The sequence below is a fragment of the Psammomys obesus genome, unplaced genomic scaffold (assembly GCF_907164565.1).
Source record: "Psammomys obesus unplaced genomic scaffold, mPsaObe1.curated_primary_1811, whole genome shotgun sequence".
Classification (NCBI taxonomy): domain Eukaryota; kingdom Metazoa; phylum Chordata; class Mammalia; order Rodentia; family Muridae; genus Psammomys; species Psammomys obesus.
The window spans coordinates 41,256,672-41,269,588 of NW_026587216.1; the positions used below are offsets into that span (position 1 = coordinate 41,256,672).

Sequence of the window (12,917 nt, forward strand, 5' to 3'; positions counted from 1 at the left end):
AGACAGGGTTTCTCTTGTAGCTCTGGCTGTCCTCGAACTTGCTCTGTAGACCGGGCTGACCTTGAATTCACAGAGATCAGCCTGCCTCTGCCTCCTGAGTGCTGGGTATAGGTGTGTGACATCACCACCTTAGTATTGTCTAAAGATTTTTGACAAGTGAATTGATGTTTAAATTTTGTTTTAAAATTTGCAAATGGGTGTGGTCAGCCTGGCTTACAAAGTGAATAAGAAGTCTGCACTATGTATTTTTTTGATTTGTCTTGAAACCAAAAACTAGATAAAACAAAAAAATGCAGGCGAAGGACTGGAAAGGTGGATTAGTGGGCAGAGGCTCCTGCTGCTGAGTTGTTTACCTGAATTTGATCCTTTCTACATGGTGGAAAGTGAAAACCAACTCCCAAAAGTTATCCAGCTTCACATGCATTCCATGGCGTGCACACACATGCAAAATTTAAAAAACTGTGAAAATTTCAGGGGAAGATTATATTCAGATGTACCCTTTCACATAAAGAATACTGATGACATCAAATGAAAGTTATTTAATGTGTACATTCGTAATTTCAGTGATATATGCTGATACTAGTATTTGGTGTACCTCTACAGGGATATTTCCAGGTTCTTGTTTCCCAGAAGAAAGTGCTGAACACAGACATAGCTACAGTAGAAGTAGTTTATTAATAACTAGTACACTTCCAGGGAGGAGAAGCCCAGAACAGAGAAAAAGCTTAGAAGCTCCATGTCAATGCTGCACAAAGGATGAACACTTTTATATTCTGTACCACTGGCTCTTTGGCTCATTTGCATTTGCATACTTTGAACTTCCTCAGGAACGCTTTCTGTTCATGTAGTCTACATGAGCCTAGGGTTATCCTCTCAGATCTGGAGCCCTTTGCAAGTGGTCCCTGCCGGTTCTAGTTGGGCTATGCCTGGGGATTTCTAGTCTTCCTCTTTGCCAGTAGGTTTATCTCACATGCTAATTTTTTAGCTTTGGGTTAGGTCCTTCCTGACTTCACTCTCTGCCCTGTCTAATCTCAGCTCCTCCCCGAGAGCTTTTTGGGGAACTGAAGGATGGTGATGATACATCTTATAGCCACTTCACGCTGTTGTAGAAGGAGTGTCGTCTCTTCCTATGAGAGAAAACAAAATGCTCTTTATCCATCCACTGATTGGAGAAGAGGACCTGGACTCCTATGGTGTGAATTGGCTGGGGGCCCTACATTACATATAGTCTAGAATTTCTGCATCTTCGGTGACACAAAACCAGCATTTCTCTGAGCATCAGGCAGTGTTCTAGCTAGTTCTAATGTCAACTTGACACAAGCTAGGGTTATCTGAGAAGAGGAAACCACAATTAAGAAAATGCCTCCGTAAGCAAGTCTGCAGTGGGTTTTTGTTCGTTTGTTTTTTTTAAATTGGTGATTGGTGTGGGAGGGCTCAGCCCGTGTAGGTAGTGCCACTCCTGGCCTGGTGCTTCTGGATGCTATGAGAAAGCAGGCTGAGCAAGCCGTGGTGAGCAAGCCAGCAGGCAGTATTCCTTGATGGCCTCTGCATCTGTTCCTGCCCCTAGACTTCTGCCCTGAGTTCTTGCCGGGCTTGCTTTAATGATGAACCTATAAATAACCCTTTCCTCCCAAAGTTGTCCTTGGTCTTGGTGATTATACAGCAGGTTCCCTGTCAGGTTCCTGCTGTCCTGTCCAGGGCTGTCAGTTCTTGCAGTATAGCTGTCCTTCTGGCTTTAACCTTTTGCGTTTGGGAGCTCTCAGGCTATAGAAGATAACACTGACAACTACTGATAATACTGGAAAAACACAAAGGAGCAGTTGTGAGAAGGGATCGAGTCTGGGGCTGGATTGAATGGATCATTGCTAACAGTGAACAGAACTAAGCTCTCATTCCATGACTATATATCCATGCAGTCGATATTTGTTCAATGTACTAGAATCGATTTTATCTCCCTTTCTCATCTCTTTATTCCTTTTTTCTTTTTTTTTGAGTCTCTAAATTTTATTTATTGTTATTATTATTATTTAATTTATTCACTTTGTATCCCAGCTGTAGCCCTGTAGCCCCCTCCCTATCTCTTCCCAGTCCTACCCTCCCTCTTTCCCTGCCATATCCCTCCCCTAGTCCACTGATAAGAGAGGTCGTCCATCCCTTCCATGTGACCCTAGCCTATCAGGTCTCTTCAAGACTGTCTGGATCCTCTTTTTCTGGACTAGTAAGGCCACCTCGCTGGGGGGGAGGTGATCAAAGAGCAGGCAACCAGGTTCATGCCAGAGACTTCCCCTGCCTCCCTGGAGACTGAATTGCCCATGGGGTACATCTGAACAGGGAGTCTAGGTCCTCTCCATGCATGGTCCTTGGTTGATTCATCAGTCTTTTCAGGGCCTCCTTTGCCCAGATTTCTTGGTTCTGTTGTTCTCCTTGTGAAGCTCCTGTCCTCTCCAGATCTTTCTATTTCTCCCTTCTTTTATAAGATTCCCTGCACTCTGCCCAAAGTGTGGCTATGAGCCTCAGCATCTGCTTCAATACCCTAGTGGGTAGAGTCTTTCAGAAGCCCTCTGTGGAAGGCTCTTGTCCTGTTCCCTCTCTTATCCCGCTTCTGATGACTATCCTGTTCTCCCTTCTGAATGAGGATTAAGCATCTTTCTTAGGGTTCTCCTTGTTGTTATTCCTTTTTTCTTTCTTGTTTAATTCTTGGAATGAATTAAGTTTCAACCACATTGTTACCATGCAAACATAATCCAAAGTCAGTTTTGGTGGATTAATTATCTTCAGATTTATCATCAGTCATGTTTCTGTTATATTTGATTTTGTCTTTGGAGGATATTTTAGTGAATCCTTTAAGCTGTGTTAACTTTATTTCTAAAAAATTAGATTATCATTTGATGATTAATTCATGCTGCTTTGCAAAAGCTCATGAATTTGACATTCATGAATATAATAGTTAACTTTCTGAGAATAATGATGGTTAAATCAAAGGGGAACTTGTCATTCTCTTTCAGGTCTGGTTAATGTTAGTAGAAATGATGGTCACTGTCAGTATGTACAAGCCTTCAGATAAAGGCTTTCTGTTGAGCTTGGGCAGAACCAGAGTCTGTGAAAGCTGGCAAGTGCATCTGGTTAAAATTCTAGACCCTGCCTTCCTGCTCTCTAGTGTGGAGTGCTGTGCTGACTGAATCCTCAGGCAGAAGGGAAGTTCAGCGTCTGCAGCGCTCGAGCACCCGGAGTGGGTGACTTCCTCTCCCCTTTCCTTCCTCTTCCTTTCTCTCCCATCCCACCCTGCTCCCCTTTTCCTTCCTTTTCCCCTCTTTTTGGCCTAGATTTTTTCCCTATATTCCTTCTTCTGCCTTTAGAGTGCTTGGATTATATGTGTGAATCCTTCACTGGTATACACACACACACACACACACACACACACACACACACACACACACTCGCAAGTAGCTCTGGTGTGGAAGTAATGGGAACAAGATAATGCTGTTGCTGCAAGTGATCGACCTTTATGCTTTTGCCTTACTTTTAAGATTCCCTTGTCATGCCGCGGCCAGGCAAGGACCACCAGTGGCTGTTCAATAGAAACAGCTTTCCTCTGGTGGATGTGGTGATAGACCCTCACCTTGTTCATCACCTCCGACCACATCAGAAAGAGGGGATCATCTTCCTCTACGAGTGTGTGACAGGCATGAGGTAGGAAAACAAACGGTAACAATTACCTTTTTAGAGATGAATCTGATAGAATGAACTTCAAGTCTGCGCCATAGCGTTAGTTGGTGGGAAAGGCAGCTGGTATTAAATGTGTGCATTTGGTGGAAGGCGTGTGCTAGATGTTCTGGTGAGAGGTGGGCTTCCAGGAGCAAGGACCTCAAGTAGCCCCCGCCTCATATTGTCTATCCACTTAGGTCAGTCTTGATATAAATACTATTTCGCTTGCTCCTCCCAGACACTCCGTAAGTCAGATAGGGGAAACACAGTGAGAAGAACAGAGATTACTTTCCCAGTTATGCAGCTAATGGGAGACAGTTTCCCTGTTAGAAACAGGGCAAGATTGATCAGCTTTTAATTGAAGACTCTTTTCTCTAAACCATTTGGCTTCAAAGATGAACCTCTAATCTAAATACATGCACATGTAATTTATGTTTATACGTGTATGTGCACGCTCACACATACACATATAAACTTTTTTATGCTGGGGATTGAACCCAGGGCTCTGTGTACATTTTTCTAACCTCACCAAGGTTTTTCATTTAATCCTCACCTCACATTGAACCAACCTTTTATAGGCTTCAACAGAAGATCGAATTTCAGACCATGCCATGTTTCTGCTTCTCTACTCATAAAGACATATGGGTACAAAGAGAGTATTTTTAGGGAAGCACCATTTTTTGGCTTGAGGCTCACAGGAGCATAAGCAATCTGAAGGATGTTAATGGCTGAAGAAATTGATGAGAACTCAGGAAGGAATATTAAGAGCTGCATTTGTGCATCTTAGTTCCCTTCAGACTTCACTTCTGTGAGGAGGTTCAGTACAGAGTGCTGAAAGGGACACCGTGTTCATCCTCTTCCTGTGTGTTTCTCTCTCTCTCTCTCTCTCTCTGTGTGTGCTCGTGTGCACGCGCACGTGTGTGCTGGTGGATATGGACAGTAGAAGTCGGTTTCAGATGTCATTTCACAGTGACATCTACCTTGTTGGCAGACTGGCTGGCCAGCGAGCCCTGGGGGTCTGCATCTCCTGCACTGGATTACAAGTGTGAACCACCAGGCCTGGCTCTTTACATGGGTTGTGATATTGGATTTAGGTCTTCCTTTGTGCTGCAGATGAAACTATCTCCCCAGGCCCTGCTAACTAATTGTTATTTCTAATAGAGAAATGCAATTAAGCTGATGAACTCTATTTACATTTTTGGTGATATCCTTAATTCCATTGGACATTGTAACTTTTAAATATCATGTAGCTATCTAAGAGCTTAAAAATATAAAGCAGTATAAAATGCATGATTTGGAAAATATTCCTAATAACTTTGCATTTTAAGTTGTATTAATTGTAGGACATTAGACATTGTTTTTTGTTTCTTTGAGACTTGGTTTCTCTGTGTAGCCCTGGCTGTCCTTGACATGCTTTTATAGACCAGTCTGGCCTGGAACTCATGGAGATCCGCCTGCCTCTTCCTCCCTGAGTGCTGCTATTAAAGGTGTAAGCCACTGCACCCAGCTGATGTCACACATTTTTAAAGCACTTTTGGTTGAGGACTCCATTGTTTGTCAGAGAGTGATATATTTTTATTATAGAATACATTTATTTTAAACAATTTCAGCTCAAATTTCTTTTTTAATATAATTTAGTTATTTTTATGCTATATACATTGGTATTTTGACTACATGATATTTATGTCAGAACCCCTGGAACAGGAGTTACAGACAGTTGTGAGCTGCAATGTGGGTGCTGGGAATTGAACCCAGGTCCTCTAGAAGAGCATTCAATGTTCTTAACCACGGAACCATCTCTTCAGCTCTCAGCTCAGATGTTGCTGACTAAAGCTTCAATATATGTTGAATTGTTTTGATACCCAATACTAAAATTGATTAAGAAGTGTTCAAATGTTAGTGATGAGAAACATGTCTTATAGTTAAATTATTCCATAGATACAAAATTGGAATTCATTTCTCGTATTCAACTATGTATAGATGACAGTAATGGGGGGTTATATAGTCAGATCCTTAATTTAAGATTCATGTTTTTGTAATTAGTTCACAATACATAATGGTTATAATTGTCAAAGATCCAAACGTGATAGGTTGTAATCAGCTGGACGAAACACTGAAAATCTTCAGGGTCAGTATTACCAGTTTCCTGTTCTTGATGATATCAGGGCATGAAATACTTCTCATTGTGATTCAAGAAAGTATAATTGCTTCTAACAGGGCAAATGGCAGATGTGGTGCTATTCTTGCTGACGAAATGGGTTTAGGAAAAACATTGCAGTGTATCTCGCTCATCTGGACCCTCCAGTGTCAGGGACCCTATGGAGGCAAGCCAGTAATAAAGAAGACACTTATTGTCACCCCTGGAAGCTTGGTGACTAATTGGAGGAAAGAATTTCAAAAGTGGCTGGGAAGTGAAAGGATCAAGATATTCACTGTTGATCAGGTAAGGGATCTTTAAAGGTCTAAGCCGTAGCCATTCTTATTATTTTTGTTTGTTTTGTTTCTCTGTGACCGTCTTTGTAGATCAAGCTGGCCTCAAACTCACAGAGATCTGCCTCTGTGCTGGGATTAAAGGCCTGCGCCACCACGCTCAGCCTTCTAGGCCAATACCTAGCCTTTTAAGTGAGTAATTGAGTTCTTAGTGTTTTGAGTATGTGGAATTCCTTAAGTACCTTGCATAGAAATGGAGTTTGGCTTTCTAGGTGTTGAAGGATGGTTGGTTACCTTTGGTTCCTCAGGGTCACACGGCCAGGTGCTGCCTCTCAGTGTGCAAGTGCTCATTTTCTTGCAGCATGATAATGTAATATCGTGAGTTGGAAACGCATCGTTGGGCATGCGTCTGTAATCCCAGAACTCTGAAGGCTTAAACAGGAGGATGATCCAGAATTTGAGGCCAGCCTTGGCTAGAATGAGAGCCAAGCCTGATGTGTGTTTGTAAAATGAATTCATGTAATGTTTTCTACATCATTGTTTAGTGTAACTTTGCATTAGCCTGTAGCTTGAAAACCTCAGGTTGTTTGTGAGCAGGTGGTCCAAGAGGGCACTGAGCTGGATGACTGGGACTAAGGAGTTTATTAGAAGAGTTATTAATGACTTGGGCAGAGAGGCAGGGTTAGCAGCAGGACTGTGAGGGGAGGCAGAGAGTCTGTTTGCATACCTTTGGAGGCTGGGGAGGTTCACAGGCAGGCGGCATGGAGCGGATGGGCACCCCTTTGATGTAGGCTCTGGCCAGCTGAGATGTCATGGCAGTGATAAGGCTGCTCACTCTAGGTTCACAGACTGTGAGCCCGTAGGTGCCTGTCGGCACCTGGGAGGGGAGGCCTGAGCAGAGGCTGGCTGCCAACATTTGTGTGTCATCACCTTACAAAACCCATTTTATAATAGAATGTTGACTTTTCATTTGTTTTACCGAATCCTGAGAAAACAGAATGGCTTTATGGCCATCTTTTTGTAACATTTTGAAATAAAAATATCGCAAGTCACCCGTCAGTAGTCATTCGGCAGTTGGTATCGCTTTGGGAAGTGATCAGGGTTAGATCACGGAGTAAACATGGAGTCCGTGACTCCAGTGGCCTGCTTTGATATTTAAATCTCGGCGGAGAGATGGCTTTTAGGAGGCCTTTACTAATGGTAGGAGAACTTGCAAGTCCATCTCCTTTTGTTTGTGACAGCAGGTAGGATAGCTTGTGAGGATCACACCTCTTTCTCAGACTCCTCGTGGAAATTAACCATTGTTCTGAGATGTTTCTACTCTGGCTTAGAAACTACAATAAAAAGACAGGCCGACAGTTACTGTAGAAGAAGGCTGACTCTTGTGTAAACAGGACACAAATAAAGTAACTAGATACAATGTTGTGCAATGGGAGGAGCCAGAGGACAGGAAAGAGGGGAGGAGCTAGAGAGCATGAGGTGAGTGGGAGGAGAAAGCACTAGGAGAGAGCATGAGGAGGGCAGAGCTGGAGGAGAGAGCTTGGAGGATGTGGAGCATGAACCAGACCTAAGATTTCACAAAAAGCAAGTATAATGTGGGAAATCTAAATGTTAGGAAACAGAGGGTTGGAGGCAGAGACGGGAGACTTGCTGCTGGCACTGCTTGCTGCAGCAGCCTGCCTATTGCTGTGGCTGTCGAGTCTGGACCTTTAAAAAAGTTTCCTGTGTGCTGTGTGTTTATTTAAATAATATTAATCCTCACTCCCGACTCAAGAACCATTGGCCTCTGTGGCTGGCTCCGGCACCTATGATGGGAGTAGTACGCTGCCACTAGCAAGGTGTCTCCGATCGTCCCCTCCCCACTGTGTCATCAGACTTCCCCGTGACACCAGGGAGAGGCGGGAGGCTTTTCATGTGACCAGTCTGGGTCTTTCTGTTGAGTCTCTGGTCTGGTTGGTATTACCTGAGACTATGATGTTAGATCAGCTATGGGGGTGGGGTTTGCTTTGTTGGTGCTGAGGAGGTTTTGCTGCTGGGGTAATTTTGGTCCTTTGATTTAAGATGTTCATCAGTCAGCCCCCTTGTTCCTGGGAGCAAAAGCAATGGTAGGTGAGAGAAACCAAGGAGAACTCAGAAGGAAGGACAAGAACTAAGTGAGCTTAGCTGAGTCGGTGGCTGGGCCTGCCTTCATTGACGGGCCAGACTTAGGCTTCCCAGCCCAGTGAGAAGTCATGGCTGTTGTTCAAGCCTTCTTAATGCAGCCCAACAGGAGCAAGACAGGAAGGGCCAACGGATTGTGATATTTGGTTATTGATTGGCAAAATAGGTTGCTTAGATAGGAGTTCATAGTTTCTGTTTATGGTTTAGTAAATACTATTTTTCTCTCTTCAGGACCATAAAATTGAGGAGTTTATCCAGTCTACATTTTATTCTGTTCTTGTCATCAGTTATGAAATGTTACTTCGTTCCCTTGATCAAATTAAGACTCTAAAATTTGACCTTCTGATCTGTGATGAGGGTCATCGTTTGAAGAACAGCAGTATCAAGACAACTACAGCCCTCTCCAGCCTCTCTTGTGAGCGCAGAGTAATCCTGACTGGTCAGTAGTCACTCCAGGAAGACGTGATGGAAGGTTTTTCTAGTGAACCATTACAGGCTGTAATCTCATGCTTGACATAAAAAGAGCTGCGGGTATCGGGGGAATTCATGTGAATAAACCTGTGTTAATTGATTCTGAGTCTTCAAATCCCCTGTGCAGTTTTCTGTGCCTTTTGAGGGATGAATTTAATGGTGTCATAGTGATGGCTGATGGGGCTGGACTGGGTGGACCTGGTTTCTCGGGCTGCTGGTTAAGCTGCGCAGCTTGAGAAAGTAATTTACCCTCTTGGTATCTCGATTTTCTTGTCTGTCAAATAGGGATATAATGGCATCAAGTTATAGAGTTGTGAGGCCAGAGGACTCGTTCCATGTGATCGGGACTGCCTGTCACGTGGCAGGCATTTCTTGTGAATCTATGTTGCATGTCCATGCCTTAGTGCTGGTCAAAGCTCCTGGCCCAGAGTGTCTGGAAAGGTGGGATAGACCATGTGTAATACAAGGAGCCCTTTCCCCCTGCTTGTTTTCAGCTTAAGGCCTAATTTAGAGTCAAGTCAAGTCTGAATTTCTCAATGTAACTTTTTTTTCATACTTGCTATGTTAACATTCTTCAGATTTGTCATTCAGGAGAAGGAAGAGAGTTTTATTCATTTCTAACAGTACTTACCAACTCTCCATTTTCTTTGTATTCAAGGTTCCACTCCCAACCATTTTATGCTTACATTTTTAAAAATTTAAATGTGTATGTGTATCTGTGTGATATATGCTTTGTATGCATGTGTATGTTCACCTAGGCAAGCCAGAACAGTCTGTTAGATAGCCCTGAACTGGAGTTACTGTTGACTGTAAGCTACCATATGGACATATGCCACATGCCTGCTGGGGACTGAATCCAGGTCCTCTAGAAGAGCAGTAAGTGCTTTTAACCGCCAAGCTGTCCATCCGGCTCCAGTTCCCTATGGTATTGAACCCTTATGGACTGAATTGCATTATGGTCTCTTGATGATCTTGTCCTTTGCATGGCCTTTATGCATGTCAGAGCCCTTCTGTGAAGTTAGAATGGGAGAGAGAAGGACTGTAAGGAGCCACTTTTTCTTCCCTAAGTCTTCTCACAGGTAAAGGTATATCCCAAAGCAACAGGGAAAGGCCAAGTCAGGCTTCCTTTCTTAGCAAGTTGGGGTATGGTGGGAATGTACCTTTAAAACGTCAGTTCTTTGACTTCTTATTTGTGAAGTAGGAATATGTAGCAATTTCTAGTGGTGATATTTAAAACTATGCTTTAAAGAGTAACTTTGAGCTAGGTATAATTCTGTACACCTGTGCCAAGCATTCAGCAGACAGAGTCGGGAGGATTGCCCCTGAGTTCAAGGCCAGCCTTCTCTACATACTGAGTTCTAGAGTTATGCATTGAGACTTTGTCCCAAAATCCAACCCACACCGAAACAGAACAATAATTTAGAGCCAGGTGTAGTAGTTCACACCTGTAACAGCAGCCGCTCAGGAGGAAGAAGCAGGGTGAACAGCTACAGATTCATTGACAGCTTAGTAACCCTTTAAATGTAAGGATTTATTTATCTGAGATAGAGTCTTACTGGGTAGCACTGGCTAGCCTGGACCTCAGAGGGGATTCTCCTCACTCTGCCTCCTCAGTGCAGGGATCAAAAGCAGTGTGCCACCACAGCCAGCCTTGTTCTTAAAAAGGCTTTAAGTTACAGTTCTTTATGTCTGTTTTGTGTGGGGGTTTGCGCATGCTTTGGAGGTCAGAAGACAACTTGTAGGAGTCCATTCTGTCCTTCTGCCACTTGGGTCCCAGGGACGGAACTTAGCTTGTCAGGCTTGGCCACAGCTCCTTCACCTGCTCAGCCGTCTCCCTGGGCTTGGCTTTTAATTTTTTAAAATTTAGTCACTTAAAGATGAAAAAGATTAAAATAATTGGCATCAGATATCCTAAGTACCTTGATGCCTAATGTTTAATGATGGCCAATCAGTGTTTGTATATACTAACGTGGAATTCGGGCAGTAGAGAAGCTGGCGTTTAATACTTATAAAATTCTTTTTTTTAAAAGGAAACAGGGAATTGGAGAAATGGAAAGCTTATTCTAGGTGATTTTCATGTCTTTGGCTATTTGAGGAACTAAGTAGGTTCTTCCAACTCCACGAGCGACCAAGGATCTTGAGAGCCTTTTGACTGGGGAAACTGTGGGAAAAGTGACTGAATTTGGTTACAATATATGATTATTTCTCCTTTCCATTCAGCATGAGGGCAGTATTGCAACTATAAAATAGAAAAGATTAGCTCTAGCAGTGTGGCGAGGAAATGAAGATGAGCGTAAAAGAAAGTTTTGAAAAGAGGAGCAGTCAAGGAGGCCAATGATCTTTCCTCACTTGGGTATCAGCTGTCCTTAACAAGAGCGGACAGATGACTCACATCCTCAGCAGGAAGCCTGCTGCTAACTTAGTATTCTGGGTTTTTTTTTTATTTCATCAGTAAAAAATTGATCCAGGTATTTCCTTTACAAGGAATGTTCCGTTGGTAACTTGTGAGATGTCTTCACGTAGAAATTGCCATTGCCCTCTGTGTCCCTACTTTGTCAGTCTTGAGACTGTTTTTGTTTTCCTGTTCCTGTCACTTTTGCTCGTGGAGCTATAAGCTTGGATTAAAAACTAGTGCTAACTAAAGAAGATGTTTATAGTTGTTCTTTATGCCTTTAGAATTGTCTGAATCTATCCATCCATACCTGTCTACCTGTCTATCATTTTGTGGTGTTAGGGACTGAACCCAGGATTTATTTTACCTTTTTCTTTTTTTTCTTTTCTTTTTTTTTTTATTTATTGAAAACAGAATCTTTCTCATAGAGTATATCCTGATTATGGTTTCCCCTCCCTCTCCTCCCAGTTCCTCCTCACCTCCTCTCTCTTCCTGATTCACTCCCTTTCTGTCTCTCCTTACAAAAGAACAGGCTTCTAAGAGCTAGCAACCAAACATGACAAAGTAGAATGTAATAAGATCAAAGCAAAAACTATCATATTGAATTGGACATGATAATCTAGGAGGAGGGGAAGGAGAGTCCCAAGAGCAGGCACAGGAGTCAGAGACCCAGTCGTTCTCACGACCAGGAGTTCCATAAAAATGCTAAGCTGATAGTTTTAATATGTGCACAGAGTACCTGGTGCAGACTTGTGTCGGCCCTGTGCTTGCTACTCCAGTTTCTGTGTGCTCACGTGCACCCTGCTTCGTTGATTCAAAGGGCCTTGCTAAGCAAGCTCTCTGCAGCTGAGCTGGATCTTTGAACCAATATTTTGTACTTAGAATGACAGGACCTTTTGCTCCAAATGTGATGTTTCTCCTCTGTGAAAGTCCAAGTTTGCATATGAGCATGTTCAGTGTTACATATGTGATTGGGACTCAGTTATCCATGGTGGAAGAAACTGTAATTTTGTTTCCTGCTATTTTCTAGCTCACGGTTATGAAAAGCGTTTCGTTGTCTAGAAAGCGGTTAGGATCTAGAAACTAATAGGTATGTTGTCTGTCAGGGTTACCTTAATAAGGAGCGGCAGACTGTGCCTGAAATACTTTCCTCACGGATGTCAAGGCTAGAAGCCCAGTTCTTAGGTTGGTTATATAGACTGACTGCTGACCCTCACAGCACAAGGGTCCTCCTCCCACACCCCCTCCTACACCCACTTGTGTCACAGGTGATGCTTATGGCTGCAACTTCAGGGAGGTGGTGGGCTCAGAGCGTGAGCAGCCAGACCCCAGCGCCTGCCCTCAGCCGCTTCGCTAAAGCCAGGTGTACAGTCTATGTGCTCGTTGGTATTTTAGGCTTTGGCTTTGCTGCTCCTCCTCAGTTACAGAGTGCTTGCTGGCATTTCTGCTCTCAGGGAAGAAGCCACACATTTCTACAGAGACCTGTGATTATGACAACCTGCCATCACTTTTATGTCTCCTTAGGTACCCCGGTTCAGAATGACCTGCAAGAGTTTTTCGCATTAGTTGATTTTGTTAATCCAGGAATATTAGGCTCTTTGTCGTCTTATCGGAAAATATATGAAGAGCCCATCATTACTTCAAGAGAACCTTCTTCTTCCAAGGTATAGTTTACGTTAATGATTTTTTTTTTTAAAGAGCAGTATGTCTGGAAGAATCATAATTTCAGTATTCATGTCTATACTGTATTTTATTAAAT

General features: G+C 43.1%; 1 protein-coding gene across 1 annotated transcript in view; it reads left to right on the forward strand.

The window, feature by feature from the left end:
* The window catches only part of Rad54b (RAD54 homolog B), a 65,967-nt gene that overhangs the window by 38,723 nt on the left and 14,327 nt on the right, over positions 1–12,917 (forward strand). Inside the window, exons 5-8 of the mRNA XM_055603144.1 lie at positions 3,528–3,690; positions 5,923–6,148; positions 8,527–8,734; positions 12,683–12,822. Coding sequence (XP_055459119.1) covers positions 3,528–3,690; positions 5,923–6,148; positions 8,527–8,734; positions 12,683–12,822 — 737 coding nt within the window. The remainder of the gene's footprint in view (positions 1–3,527; positions 3,691–5,922; positions 6,149–8,526; positions 8,735–12,682; positions 12,823–12,917) is intronic.